Here is a 15,903-nt window from a genome sequence, read left to right on the forward strand (position 1 = left end):
AGATTTTATCTACTTAAAAACTTAATTTCAGAAAAATAATGTTTTCCAATATTACAAGAGAATAATTGTAAAAATAATCGAGAAGAATTTATTCTGTTTGTATAATAAAATAATGCTGTACTATCTACCCTGCATATGACATTATACGATATATGTATTTCTCGTTTTTTATTTCAAAAGCTTCTTTTCACCAACAGGTTGCTCATTGACTTGCGAAGGATTTTAATTCTTTTCGAAAATTATGTGTGCATGACATTTTCATTATTACTGAATATACTGACATTATATTTGATAAATTATATCGCGTACCATCATAATATTAATTGAAGCAATCTTACGATTAAAACTCATTAAACAATGAATCATCTTTTTACATCTTTGTATTTATGGATGCTTTTTACCTGTTCCAATCTCGATGGCATATATATTTTTATGTGTGTATGTGTGCATATGTATGTGTGTGTGTGTGTGTGCGTAATCTCACTATTCTTTTGCGACGTGCATAATTGCAGGAAGGCTTCGACAAGGTTTCTTTCCTCGATAATACCAACCTTGTCGAGAAAGCGGGGCTTCCGCTCAGTGTTTGAGCATCTTCGAGCCACTACCACCGTTTATATCACACCCGATTTTTCTTCGTTCGATTCGAAATTAAAGCACGATCGCGTTAGTTCCGTCAGTTCGATGCACTCGATGCAGCAACCGATCGACACTGTGATGATGAGTTAAGCTCGGGGCGCACTCCGGCCGCGCGAATCGTACGCTAGCGATCGCGTAACTGACCGAGCCGAGAGGGAGAGATTCCGTCTCTATCCTGATGGCCCGGGCTCCTGGCTGACTTGCGCCCCTCGCACCTCGAAGCGCAACATGTGGTAAACCGTAGGTAGGTAACCGACACACGAGTTCTATGTGTAAGTGCGAACGAGCTTGTGTGCATCTCCAATAAGTGTGCACCCCTCTCTCGAGACGCTGTTACCCACTAGGGGTTGCGAGAGCGAGCGCGCGCGCGCGCGCGGGTACATCATCCCCCTTTTATACGCGCGCGCGTGTATCTAAAAAGTCTGGTACAGTTATTACTCGAGCCGAAAATTCGCGGTTTTAAGTTTTTTCGCCTCAAATAATTTTTTTCAGGTTCATCGTTATGCGTTTCCTTTTGTCCACCGATCGATGGATAGAGTAACACGTGCGCGTTTTATCGCGTAATACAGTATGTCTAATAACATTTACGTACGCAAAAGACTGTCTATCACTTAACTTTTTAAACAAATAGATATCATTTAATTTTTACGATTGTATACAAGTTAAGAGAAGTTTCGTAATTTTGTCTGGAAGATACAAATATCGAATCTCTCGAGCAAGATCAGCTCGACTTATCACCTAGTTAAAACAAAAGCTTACCGCGCGACACGGTGACGGATCACCGGGAATGTTTTCTTTTCTTTACACAACTTAAGATAACACATCCGTTATTTCGTTCACGTCGACGCGATGTCTATCTGATCAAACATTATCGCTCACTCCACAAAAAAATACGTGTTATGTTACATGAATTTTTCCATTTCGTTCATCATTTTAACGATACGCGTTACGAAGATGCGTTAATGAATAGCTTACCTTATTCAGAATCGAACCGTGTTGCAGGGAATGTTCCTCCTTCCTGCAACAGAAAAAAAAAACAAACATTTTATACATGTTTTTTAACGAACCGTGGAAAAAAGAAAAATAATTGGATCTCTAGTTCTATTGTATATAATACAATGTAGAATAATCTGGAATGTAAAAATTATATTCAGCAGAGGTAGATCGACTTTTTCGTGAATAGGAAGGCTTTCGTTCGCCACGCCGCGCCGCATCGAGGTCTATGGTCTATATTGAATAAAGCGTTGCTGCAGGTCAGTTTGATGGTATTGTATAACGTGCTCATACCGAAGAGGGTCGATGACTGTATTCGCGTGTTAGTCCATCATGAACAGGCCGCGCAATCTGCAAACGTTCTCGATATAGATCTTAGTCACAAAAAGTTCACAGGGCGGACTCGATTTTACCCCGCAACTCGGTTATTTTAAATCCCAAACATATATACAATATACCCCTCTCTTAAACAAGATCGAAATTGGATACTGCATCACAGAGAAGGTTGATTAAAGTGAAATACTATCTTATTACACCAAGTTGCAGCAAAATTCTATCTCAAATATCTCATCAAAAATTTTAGATATAAATATATTAAAATATTAAAAATCTCTATACATGTATATATATTCTCGTTGAAGAAAAAAAAAATATATACGTCCAAGTTGTATGTGGATTAAAGAGGGTTAAAGTATATTCGCGCTATTCATTGTCGAAGACAAAATCGGGACATTTGGATTAATCAAGAACGATGGTAATTGGTACAGTGTCGTTACCCCAAGAGATGGATGTTTATCTGTCAGATCGTCGATTCTCTTACATCGTTTCAAGGGTGATGCATCGCCGAGCACCACCACGTCGGATGATATATCAAATTGAAATTTTTACGAAGCAAGCGATTACGCTCGACTTACAACCCCGCTAAGTCTAAGAATACCACCTTCGGCTACATCGCGATTACAAAGCCGCGACCTAATTTTAAAAGCTACGTTTCCGTCGCGCCGCCAAAGCACGGTATATCGCACGATTAAACTCCCCGTGCATCTTTCGCAAAGCACTTTGCGGAGAAATTACGCTGGAAGCGATAAAATAAACACCTATAATAATTTTACTCCGGCTCTCTCGCTTGTCATCTCGATACTTTCCTTACTCGTATACAATCTTTTAGTATCTCCTCTCGTAAAAGAGACATTACAAGAAATTAGAAAGATTTTACAATAATATGCGCTAAAGTATTGACTCAATATTTTTAATTAAATTACATCCTCATTAAGATACAATTTTCTTATACATATATTTTTTTCATCGGTCATATCTGTGAAAGCTACAAAAATTCGTTTACCGCGAGATTGCATGTGGCACGTTTCCAATTAATTCTTTCTGTGATGTGGCTTTAATTAAAATAAAAAAATTCCTAACAAATATTTGTCAAACGAATATCTGGCGTACGGCAGTTCCACAGCAAAAAAAATAATATAAAATTATCAAAAGTATGGGAGAGAACCAGTGAATTATCAGGATAGCGTACTCAGCGCATATAGTTATGAAGTATCAAGGGTCTTCATATAATCGATACTCTTTATTACTTCGAGAGAACGTCTCTTTAGTCAGATACGAAGATGAAAATGAGAAAGCCGGGGATGAAAAATGGGACAGGAAACATGGCATGCTCGCTTTAACATTGAATGGATAAAAAGTCATTGGCACGAACGGTTGCGATGTTAACGAGTTTCACCTTTTACGATGTAGTTCGTAGTTTTAATTGTCCCCTCTGTCTTCTTTTATACGACCCCTCATTTTCACCTTTCTCTTTCGCAATATATCTAATAAATCTTTTATATACTTTTTCGCACCATAGTTTCCGCAGTTTAATCGCCAACTATATTTATAGGTCAATGATTTTATCTAAAAGTTATCTCGATTATATATACGATACGTTAATAATTATTATTGCATTAAAATATGCTAATGCAGAAGAGAAGACAGAATTTATCAGCAATTGTTCAGTTTTCTCAAATAATAAATAATTAATATATTTTTCTAGCTAACAATCAAAGAAAACTGTAACTGTATTTTCTTTTAAACGTAAGATTTTTCCGTACGATAGGTATCGTAAAATTCAAACCGCAAAAGCGGTAATACGAACAAATCGGAATCTTATACATTATTCACGAGTAAAAGCAGAGAGAGAGGTAAAGGAAAAAGCAATATAAAAGGTAGCGTGAAATCTCGAAAAATAGAGAGCTGTGGCTACACAAAATCATCGACAATCGTATCATTTGTTCACAGAGCGATAACAAATAAATCAAAGCGCCGCGTTTCTGCGAATAGCGTAAATCGGAGATCTCTGTCCACGCACAATTACGCATTATATCGCATACGATCGTAGGACGATAGTCGTGCTTACATTCCGAGAGAATGAGCATATATTTAGATTCCATTAAAATTAGCGGTTTCAGCGCGAAATAGATTAGTTTAACGAATTAAGCTGGATATATGTATATAGCGTTTCGCGCCGTTCGGGTAACAGTTAATAAAATTAGTCGCTATAATAGTTACTGGCTGAATTAACGCGATCATCGTAGGTGATCCATACGAGAATATTGCACGAGCGATAATATAAGACCATTATAAGCTAAAAATAAAATAATAAAAAGACAAATAGGACAGACATTTGAACAATTAGTGCCATATATATACAGTAGTATGTACACTGAAAAAAAAATTTGTTAACTTGACTAAACCTTTCAACTAAATTATTATTTTGTTAATTGAACATATATTAGTACTTGAGTCAAATATACGTTTTGTTAAATTTAATATGTTATATTTAATTTAAATATTTCTATATGTTCAATTAACAAAATAATATTTAGTTGAAAGGTTTAGTCAAGTTAACAAATTTTTTTTTTCAGTGTATTGTCCCTAAGAGCACAAATGTTCGAAAGACGTTCAGAGGACACAGAAGATGTTAAACATGTTTAACATCTTCTGGGTGTCCTCTGAACGTCTTTCGAACATTTATGCTGTTAGGGATAGATATAATTGCGAGAAGAATCAAATGCTCTTCTTCACGTTTTCGAGGAGACGCTTTCGATTTTATTCTTATCGCTCTTCGTTATCGCGGTTCTCGCTGTGAAGTAGCGTGCTACAGATAACGCGTATAACAAATCGTTCAGACCGTCGCGTCGGTCTTTATCTTCGTTAGCGCGGGAGCCATCGATATATATTGCCATCGTGTGTGCCCGATCTCGAAACCGTGTTACACGGAGAGCGACCGCGGCGTCCTTAATATCGCCACCCCGTTCCACCTGTATAGATGTATGTTCGCCAGCGAATGGTGCCAGGTGCAACGACTGGTCGACGGACAGAGAGCGACATTAAATGCCTGGTCGGCATGCCGCATTGCCGATGTCGTGCCGGCCGTAACGCGGGGTACAACACTTATTCCACCCTCTTTCACCCTCACTCCGGCCCCGGCACCGACAGGCTACCGACTTTCTGAACCTTAAGGGGTGGACGACTTATCGACCTGATGCCAGTCAGGCCTACCACCCTTAATCCCCGTTGTACTTTGCGCGATCACGTGTTGTTTTCGATCAGTATTCGGAAATTACACCCTTCTCGCTGCGTCTAATCTTTTGGCTACCCCCATCGGATCGTCAGACAAGTGCTCTTACAGTTGTTCGAGCCGTGTTTGAAATGACAAACTACACGTAAATATCGCATCGATTTTTTAACGAAAAAAAACTTACGGATAAAAAATTGAAGTATTTTGCAATAGATTCATCGCCAAATCCAGGAACAGACCGGGACCAGGGGAGAAGGGAGAGGGCTGCTGGTATAGAGCTGGTAGATAGTCGATTTTTCGAAAGCTAAAAGCCCATTGACTCTCGGTCGTTCAATCATTCAGAATATCCTGAAAAATGGCAGAGTTTAATTATTAGTTTATAATTTATTACATGCACACATGAATTTCTCTATCACATAGTTGAATGTATTATCGTCTCGTGAAATATAACAAAGACTGTGTCTTAAAATCATCTTTCTTATTGTACCGTTTCCTGCTATCATCGCATTTCAATAGACTCCAATAGAATCCAATTAAAGTAAATCTCTAACAATGATAACGATAAATCTGATGGGATTGCGATCGCGCGAAATTAGAGCATTCGCGGGGGTGGCCCCGTCGAATCTCTCTTTCTCTTTTACCCTCTTCCTCCCTCCCCCTCTCTCTTCTGATAGGACTATCAATAGGAATAATACGGGAGAAGTACACGACGATGTGGCGAAAGAGATACATAGGTACACTGCGGAGTTTAACGACCTTACAACCCCCGCAAGTAGCGGGATCGATGGTCTCAAACTCTCATCCGTGGCTCGGCCCGGTTGTTTCCGCTGTGTGGGCTGTGTCCTACTTTTCGATCATACACGTTTCGCCTCGTCCGTCGCATCGTTGTTGCCCTACGATCCTGCTTTTCACGTCGTGTCACAGCTTTGCACGACCCGACAGCCGCCTCCTGATGTTTTGCGAATACATCGCCATCGTGACATACGATCGACGTAATCCATTTTTCTAGATCGGCTTAATTCGAAAAACCAATTCGCTCCCGCGATATCGGAGATTAATATTTTCATGCAGAGATAGTTTTAGAATATGTAACAATAAACCTGTCATTTAAAAGTACAATATTATCTTTATATAAGATATTGATAAAATCAATTCGGAATCAATTACAAATTATATATATGTATATATAATTATAATTATAAATAATATACATCAAAGATGAAAAAAATATTTATGCCAAGATTATCAAATCACATTTGGAAATACATATTTAAGTGATTTTTAAAATAATATAATAAATGATCGATTTAATAAGGCGAAAATATATCTCACCTGTAAAAACATTTTGTTTATTTCATCTTTGCATTATACTATTACAGGATAATATATTGTTTCGTAAATATGTTGTTGATTTATATATATGTGGATTACTCAAAACAGAAATCCTTAAGCGCAGTATATAATATAGGAATGGAACGTGCAAAGAGCGCAGATATGTAAATATTTCGTCGTACCTTTCAATTGTACCTGATCGAAATAACTTATGTACATTTATATAATTACAAAATATCAATATATAATATATAAAATCGATAAACATCTCAATTTTGCGTGTTTCATTAAATTACAATTTTTTTAAATAGACGACTTTCAATATTCTCACAATATAATGACTTAGATAATTAGATATTAGGCACCAAACACTCTGCGCCACATAATTAATCCAAACAGAACCGTATTCATTTTTATATATATATGTATGTGTCACGATCTTTTGACAAGCGTTTGTTGCAATGCGTCTGTATACTCGTAAGTATCCGTAACGTGCAGCATCTCGTATTATGCGGACTAAACATACTTTTGCGTAAATGCACATGATGCAATCCCAATTAAAATTGTATGTATTTTTATCCTAAAGTATCCGTAATTTATCACACTTTTTATCTATTCTTGATTTAATCAAGTATTAACTGGATAAAAATCACATATATTGTGCGGCAGTAATATTCAACAGGCATGAAAAGGGAATATATATTTTCTTTCGGCCAATTCATTTAAATCAATTCGGTAACAATTCAATCAGCTGTAACTTTTAAGAGATTCCGATTCAAAATCGGATATCGTGTTTTCACATATCGCCATCATCAATGTACCATCATTATCAATTTTATATATTAAGCAAAAATTGAATAAACTGATTTAAGTTAATTTTATCTCTATATTTCTATAATGTAAGTCAATTGTTTAAAGTTTAAAGATATATTAACGATTTTGATTTGGCCTAATGCTTTCTTAATTATTTAGTCCTCTATACTAATAAAAAATTATTCCCATCTAAGTAGTTGTTTTGATACTAAATCCTGAAATTACTAGCTTTATATATGTAATCACAATTATGCATAATTACCTTGTATTATATTTAAATCTACATATCGAGGTCAAATATCAGATCATTCTTAAATTCCAGTTGAACTACATCCTTCATGGCATTATTCGAAGTGTCGGCTAAAACATCTTCGATGAGCTTTTCCTCGAAACTAGATTTACGTTGATGCAAAGAATGTTTATCATCCGCCTTTGATTTTGCGATTTCGATATTAGCGGTTCTTTGCTGCTGCGAATGTTTGTCCCGAGTAAGTATAGGTTTAACAATCTCCGAAGTTTCCTCGCTCGAAGAACGTTTGTAATGCGTTTTATATTTGTCTCGTTCTTCGGTTTCAGAATTCTCACTTTCGCTCATTCGGCGATCATGCGCGCGTTTTTTATTTCGCAATTTACGTTGATTCTTCTTTCGCTGACCAAGGATACTCGAATTGGACCTAAAAAAAAATTATAATTAAATTACACAAACATTTATTAATATAACTTATAGTTGAGAAGATAATTTTTTAATTCTCTATATTATAATACCTGAATAATTGTCGTGAAACTACATCATTAAATCGTACAGTCTTTTTAAAACTGGAACAATCCGACTCGGAATTAACATCGTGTATGAAATCGTAATGATAATCTGTACACGATGCAGGAAGGCTATTTTCATCGGCACTCGATTCAGACATAGAACGTGAGAAACTACGGGCACGATGTGACTTTAAAATTCCTTTCGAGTGTCTCATACTGCCATTGCTGCTTGCCAATTCATCTCCGCTGCTTTCAGAAACTGATCTAGCTTTTTCGATGGTCTGCATTTTCTCTTGCTGTCGTTTTATAATTTTTATGTTTTCCTGTTCCTCGTCATCATCAGAATCCTGCTGATTTGGACGAATATCTATAACAACGCTATCACCTTCTGGTTGTACAGAGAATTGTCTTTCCACCTGCTCATCTCTCGTACAAGACTGTATAAAAACATTTAATTTGTCATTTATAATGTAACATTATAATGTAACAATTCTATATTTCTACAAGTATATGTTTAATACCATTAATTCCTTGAACTTGTTTGTAAATGATGCTGCAGTAGGGAGATCCTTTCTTTCCATAAATTCCATGTCCACGCCAACAAAATATTGTGTTAAATTTTCAATATCCTGCACTGTTATACTAAACACGACATTATTGTCCCATGGTTCAATTGTAAGAGTTTCTGGCTCAATACAACTATCTCCTATCTTAAGACATAATGAATAATATTGTGAAAAAAATCCAGCACCGATAGATGTCAGCAAGATACGTATTCCTGCATTATTATCTAAAATTTTGTGGCATATTGAATCAGGATTCACATTTTTTACATTTATAGTAATGGCTAACTGATTATTGTAAATATTACAAGAATATGGAGGAAGATTGTATTTGATATTAGGATTCATAAATGCATCAATGGTTTCTGTCATATTACAAGTCCGTAAGGCAGTATCTTCGCACTTATCTATTTCATCACTCGTTTTATCAAATGCCAAATTTTCACACACATTTTCATATTCTTCCACTAACTCTATTTTGGACGAACTCTTTTCATCATCTTTGGATGCTACCGATAGAGGACTACTCTGATCACTATCAACTCCGCTATCTGGCCTATCGGTGCTATCCATTGGTATCAAGGACCGAATGACTGGTAAGGTTATAATTAATTTTTTATACTTTGCATCAAATTTAGCATTTCCATTATCCCCATCTACAGGATATGGTAATGGAAGTTCTAACAGATACTTTGCAGGTTTTTCACTTTTCAAGGTAAGAGACTGTTCATGTATATCAAGCGTTGCATCGCTAGCGCTTTTCAACAAAGGCAGGTCTATAGTAATCACAAATTTTTTTGGAATTGCAGCATTCATCTTTGCATCTTTACTCAAAATAAAATCTTCCATTTCCACATCAAATTGATGTTTTATAGAAAATTTAGGAGTAACATATTTTTCATCCGTTGATTGATGCTGTTTGTCCTTGTAATAAGTAGTAACTGGTGGGACACGTTGTGGTTTCTCCTCTTTCTTTTTTAACTGATTCTCGCGACTTTCGTCGTAGCTTGACATTAGCTTCTGATAAATTTCTGGCTCCAAATCCAGCGATTCTTTTGGTGGCTCTTTCGATGGTTTTCTGATCACTGTAGGATGAGTTATCCCTTTAAAGTTGATCTTGGGAAACTTCAAATTCTTCCTGTCCAGTTTCACCTAAAATGCACAGAAAACATATGTAACCAAATATATATAACAATATATTAATACAATAAAAATGTAGCACTACATCAAGTGAATATGAACCTTAAAGTTATTTTCCACACCGTCCATCGCTGTATTGTTGACAATCTCGCGAAATCGGGCGTTCTTGGACGCCAAGTAGATGGTGTCCGGGTGAAAGACCACATCAAACACCATGCATCGCACGTTTTTCTTGTCCAAGTCATCGCGCGGTGGTATCAGCGTATATGGAATGGACCACTGAAGACCGCGATGACCTTGCTCGCACGAGGGTTGACTGGTGGGTCGTTCAACGACCTCGTTCTTGCTGATGTTCAGGAAACACTTCCTGTCACCGTTCACGCTGGTCTTTATGACGTAACCGGGCTCGGGATTGACAAATGTCACATCTACGCCTCGTTCCTTCTCGAGCTGCGCAATCTCCTTCTCGTAGATTTTCCTATTATCCGGGTCGGACACTTCCTCTGCGTATTCGATCAATAGCTTGCGGAATTCCTCCTTCTTCAGACACTCGGTGATATTTTGCAATTCCTCGCGCGACACTTCCAAATCCTCCCAATCTTTCTTGCGCGACTCGTATACATCCATCTTACTCGTTGCTCGTGTGTTTACAAATATAGACCCGTCGTAGGTCGGTAGGTAGGTAGGTAGAGAGATGACATCAAGAGCCTTAACACGTGGACAGCCGCGCCACCTCGGCACCGGCCGGCCTCGGCACCGGCCGCGACGTTTGATCCGCGGCGCGGCGTCCGCGATTACTTTCGAACGCGAGAAATCCTAATGTCAAATGATTCCTTACCCCTTTACAGTCGTACCAAAATATTTTTGCATCGTGGATCAAAAAGATCACTACGTCGCATGAATGCGTAAAACAAACATCGAATATATTCCAAGCAACTTTTTATGATGCGATTATTGTTAGAACAGCTGATTGAATTGTCAATTAAATTCTTAAGATAATATAGAAATAAATGTCAACCTCCTTTCGATCATTGTTCTTTATAGTTTTTATCAAGATATTCGATTGTACGATCGAAATTGCTGCACGTTAGATATACTTCAGCTTGTTAGAATGGAGAAGAAATTTGTGCAAATGTATATCTTATATTAGTCATATGCGATCGAGACGCTTATGCAGCACGTATTGGAAAGTGAAATGTTGCGTTTCTCCCAATCAACCGATCGGTGGGGGTCGTAGGCTACGGAGAAGATGTGGGGATCACGCAGTTTGTCGGAGTCTGACCCACTAACATTCTCCTCAGTTACTCGGCAGGCGTAGTCTCAATCTCGATAATTTACCGAGTATTATTTATCGAGAAGGAGAAAAAATAACACACGGGGTTGCAAACAAAATAATATATCGTAAATAAGATGACGAAATATTAAATCAAAATATTAAATCAATTATAAATAAAAAATGCGTCGAAATCGCGGTTTTCTGTTATTGCTTTCGATGTGTCTGACAATGGTTTTTATCGTTTTGAACGCGAGATCGTCTACGGATCTGCTTGAGCTTTCGAGTATTACTGAAAAACGAGGCTCATTCAAAAAACAGGAAAGATCGCGTGACGATGATCGATGGATCACTCGCAGCCAGGTGAAATTACACAATTACAATCGATTAAAATCAATTAGCTGATTGCGAATCGTGTTCATTTTATTTTTTTTTTTACTAGAACACAAACGCGCGCCAGTCTTCAATTTTATATTAAAAGGAATATTTTTAAAAAAATATATAAAGTTTGTTTAAACTCGATTAATATTTTTTAGTAGAAATCAGCTGATTAAAGCGTTTTAATTTGCTAATTAAATTTAAAAATAAAAATATATTATAAGAATTAAAATAATAAAGTTGTACATATAATGTGTTATAATACTTTAAACTCGAATAATATTTTTTTACAGAAATCAGCTGATAACTATCAAAAAATATTAATCGAGGTTAAAGTGCTATAACATATTTAAAATATATTATTATTTTAATTTTTATAACATTATTTTAAAATTTAATTAGCAAATTAACGCTTTAATCAGCTGATCAAAAAATATTAATAAAGCGTTAATTTGCGAATTTATTCACCTCACAATTGCTTCGCTGTTGCCCGATGCCTTCCCGGACCTCCTCCTCCTCTCTTATTGCTGGTCATCTTTCCTTTGCTGCTCTTTCACTCGTAGCACTCACATGACACTCGCGAAAACACGATTAATAACAATCACGCATAAAAATCAACGAATGACAATCGCACGATACTTTGTACGGCACTCCCGACGTAGATTATTTGCATGCAACGCGTATTTTATTATTATTTCGAAGGAAAAATAACACGGAAACAGCAGCGGAGTTGTAGGGCACATGTTGATCTGCAAAATACAAATGTTAACAAATTATAAAACAGTGTTTAAAATAATTAATATTTTAAAAAATAATAATTATATTAAATATTAATTAAACTTTTTATTCAATTTTTTGACTATTTTTAATATTCAAACTTTATTTACAACAATACTAAAACAAATACTTAAGAAAATGTTACAAAAAATGTTTTTACGAAAAGAATTTTTCTTAAAGATTGAATTATTATTATATATATATAATAATACCACCTATATGTATATATGCGTATATATAAGTAAAAATCAAAAATTTATTTATAATACCTCATCCTCAATTAATATTTTTTGACAGAAATTAGCTGATAACCGTCAAAAATATTAATCGAGTTTAAAATATTGTAACATATTATTTCGTAACGTAGTATTATTATTTCAAAATTAAATTAGCAAATTTTCGCTTTATTAATATTTCTTGACAGATATAAACTAATTAAAGCGTTAATTTGTTAATTAAATTTTGAAATATGTTAAAATTATTAAAATAATAGAGTAATATGTTTTAAATAATATGTTATAATATCTTATCCTCAATTAATATTTTTTGACAGGAATCAGCTGATAACTGTCAAAAATATTAATCGAGTTTAGTATTATAATATATTGTTTAAAGTATTCTAATATATTGTTTATCATTATTTAATTTAATTTTATTTTGAACAAATTATCAAGCTGCTAACTCTCGCGATGACAATTTCTCGATGCTGTGAATACTTATAATGTAAAAACGCGAATTGAGACAGTTAATCAGTATCGCGGAAAAGAGGCAATAATACTTGCGAGAATCGATTTAACGTGCCTTTTTTAGAAAGAATAATAATTAAAGTTTTTTACCGAAAAATTTTGCAAAAATGTATCGTCGAGAGAATATTATTCAATCTTAAAGAACGATTACGTATACTCCTAAGTGCATACCAAATTAAGACGCGAAGGCATTACAGAATGTATCTTGATTTAATTTTGCATTTAATTATTGAGCACTATAAAGCAGCTATAATGCAGCTTTCGGAGCAATGTGTTAGAAATGACTTGTGTTTACGTAATACACGGAGAATGCATTCTCCATGAGTCTGAACAAGATGCAACGAAAGTGCATTATCGTGTATCTCCTATTATTTCAAAATCACTGTAAAATCAAATATTCCATTATTTGCGTACAATTAATTAGAAATAATTTGTTGCTTTTGTTTCTTTTACCCAAGAATCATTTAAGAGATAAAAGGTTAAAAAATTCACTTGTTTATGTTGTAAAATATTGTAACATTTGTATGAGAGGGGGAGAATAATGATTTATAAAATTGTTATAATTATCTCAACAGACTCATCGATATGTCACACCTTCTCTTGCCGAATTGGGTGCCATACCATACAAGTACAAGCATGTTCTTATGCTGACACGAATACCTGGTACAGGTGCCGAATTGATGGTATTGATTCTACAACATTTACAAGGATACAATGCCTTTAAACATATACGTCTACCACCGAGTGATTACGGACTTTTATCGGTTGTACAACAGGTTAGCACTCTTTTTATTTCTATCTCTTTATGGAAAAAAATTTTCAAATTTTAATAATTTACTCTAGTCTTAAAATTAACAAATCTTTTGTGATTAATTAATTAATTTAAAAAATGTTTTTCTTTACGAGTTTCAAAATATTTCAGTCATAATTCAAATCAACTTGTTTGTTTTATAATTATAAAATGTCCTTATAATTTCGCAGGAGTTATTAGTGGAAGAAATTATGAGTATCATTAGACAAGAAGCTATTCCCTTAACTTTCGATGGTGACATAAAGTTTGTAAATTTCTCGGCATTTGGACGACAAGGACCTACTTTTATATCTATAGTGAGAGACCCTTTGGATTCACGAATTTGGCAATGGTATAATTATAATTTTTCATTCTTAAAAGTATATTTCTGAGGAGAGAAATATATTAAAAGACCCCAGAATACATTAAAATAACGCGCGCGCACGATATTACTTTGATATAATATAGGAAAGGAAAAGAAGGCATGCTTTATCACGGTGCTATACCTCATTTTTGTGGACAGGAACCGCGCTGTATGTAAGTACATTTTTATTAATTTTTAAATAAATGTCATTGCATAAATTTTAATTTATATTATCAGAATTCCTTGTTAATTTATCTAAATGTCGATTTAAGAAAGCTAAACATTTTTCCGAAAAACGAAGAGAGATATTAGCTGTTGTTGATTCTTAAGTTGTACATGTTACTCTCCAGGGAACGGAATAACACATGGGCGTTGGAACGAGCTAAAGCAAATGTTATTCGATGGTATCCCGTTGTTGGTATATTGGATTACATGGAGGAATCGCTAAACGCGTTTGCAGTCGAGTTTCCCTATTTTTTTAATGGTGCTATTAATATCTACAATCAATTTCGTAAGTATATATGTGTAAATATTTTTGCCGTATCTGTTGTAATATTTTATATCGATTGAATAATCTTTTCTCGTCATTATTATATTACATTATTCCATTTCTTATACATAGGATTGAAGGAAAATCTGTCCACTTCAGTAACTTTAAAACTACGAATTAAAGATGCATCGTTAAGAAAAGTTCTTGCACAGGAAATGGAATTTTATCAATGGTTGAAATCTCGACTTCTCAACAAAACTTTCATCAACGATTGACAATGAGAATGCAGTCTAGTCGATTGTTATCGTAACGTGAAATTGTCAGGATCAAACATTGTCTTTATTATGAAGTTCCCTAATCGTATTCTATAATAATGCGTATAATAAAAATGTGCGCTGTTCTTATACATTCGTTTCCTCAAATATGAATAAGATAATAAAATGTTGAGGAACATTACGAGATTTAAAACGAACAAGCATATCACTATATATTATTCAATTATATTAATTAAACCAATCAGTTTATTATATAGATAATGATACCTATAGTTACACGCGCGATATGTATATATATTAAAATAAGTTTTGCAGTGTACTATAAGTACTAAGTATTATATAATATAATCAGTTATTTTCTTAATAAACTTCTTTCGCGTTGTTCTTTCATTATATATTTGTAGATGAAAAAATAAAAGATAAAAACTGCGATATTTTCATTATAAATAATATGATTAAAATGTCATTAAAATAGATGAATAATTCCAGAATAGCGGGAAAATTAAGTGACAATATTCAAATAAAAGGATATGATTGTAATCAAATAATTGTAAAAAGATAAATTAAGAACGCACAGTTAAAGAGAAAAAAAGAGATAAAAAATTCTTATTCCATTTATACATAGAATTATATAAAAAAACCTATAGAGATTATATATTTATTTATACTTTTAAGTTATTGTAATTTTTTATAAAATATATATGTATAAATTTTTATAAATTAATATATTTATATATTTTATATATAAATTTATAAAAATTTATACATATATATTTTATAAAAAATTACAATAACTTAAAAGTATATAAATATATATATAACCTATAAATATATAACCTATTTCTTATATAATTATTCTATTTACAAATGAAATAAGAATTTGATCTCTTTTTTCTTTAACTGTGTATTTATATATTTATATGCGTATACGTTCTTTATATTATAAGAAAACTGCTCCGAATCTGGCCGTTTTGTATGACAGTAAATGAGACGGTAAATTTGT

General features: G+C 34.2%; 3 protein-coding genes across 7 annotated transcripts in view; 1 reads left to right on the forward strand and 2 right to left on the reverse strand.

Annotated features, from left to right (window-relative positions):
* Positions 1 to 15,903, reverse strand: part of Elk (Eag-like K[+] channel) — a 42,434-nt gene that overhangs the window by 25,845 nt on the left and 686 nt on the right. For 4 of the 5 annotated variants that reach the window (XM_083057140.1, XM_083057132.1, XM_083057136.1 and 1 more), the window contains exons 3-4: positions 11,927 to 12,207; positions 1,612 to 1,654 (exon numbers count right to left, since the gene is read on the reverse strand). The gene's annotated coding sequence lies outside the window, so the exon portion shown is untranslated. Of the gene's footprint in view, positions 1 to 551; positions 817 to 1,611; positions 1,655 to 11,926; positions 12,208 to 15,903 lie in introns of those variants that run through there. The other variant, XM_083057126.1, reaches the window with a different exon arrangement.
* On the reverse strand, positions 5,409 to 11,312 carry Nop17l (PIH1 domain-containing protein Nop17-like). The gene is made up of 5 exons (XM_083057146.1): positions 9,910 to 11,312; positions 8,626 to 9,819; positions 8,111 to 8,541; positions 7,608 to 8,019; positions 5,409 to 5,548 (listed from the first exon to the last, which is right to left on the reverse strand). The coding sequence occupies exons 1-4, from the start codon at positions 10,432 to 10,434 to the stop codon at positions 7,626 to 7,628; spliced, it is 2,544 nt and encodes an 847-aa protein (XP_082913272.1). The 5' UTR covers positions 10,435 to 11,312; the 3' UTR covers positions 5,409 to 5,548; positions 7,608 to 7,625.
* On the forward strand, positions 11,228 to 15,092 carry LOC145947371 (uronyl 2-sulfotransferase). The gene is made up of 6 exons (XM_083057174.1): positions 11,228 to 11,443; positions 13,557 to 13,757; positions 13,963 to 14,123; positions 14,240 to 14,308; positions 14,486 to 14,646; positions 14,758 to 15,092. The coding sequence occupies exons 1-6, from the start codon at positions 11,264 to 11,266 to the stop codon at positions 14,898 to 14,900; spliced, it is 915 nt and encodes a 304-aa protein (XP_082913300.1). The 5' UTR covers positions 11,228 to 11,263; the 3' UTR covers positions 14,901 to 15,092.

Source organism: Prenolepis imparis, unplaced genomic scaffold (genome assembly GCF_030444845.1).
Source record: "Prenolepis imparis isolate NDT839.2.m4 unplaced genomic scaffold, iyPreImpa1.0 SCAF_2, whole genome shotgun sequence".
NCBI lineage: Eukaryota > Metazoa > Arthropoda > Insecta > Hymenoptera > Formicidae > Prenolepis > Prenolepis imparis.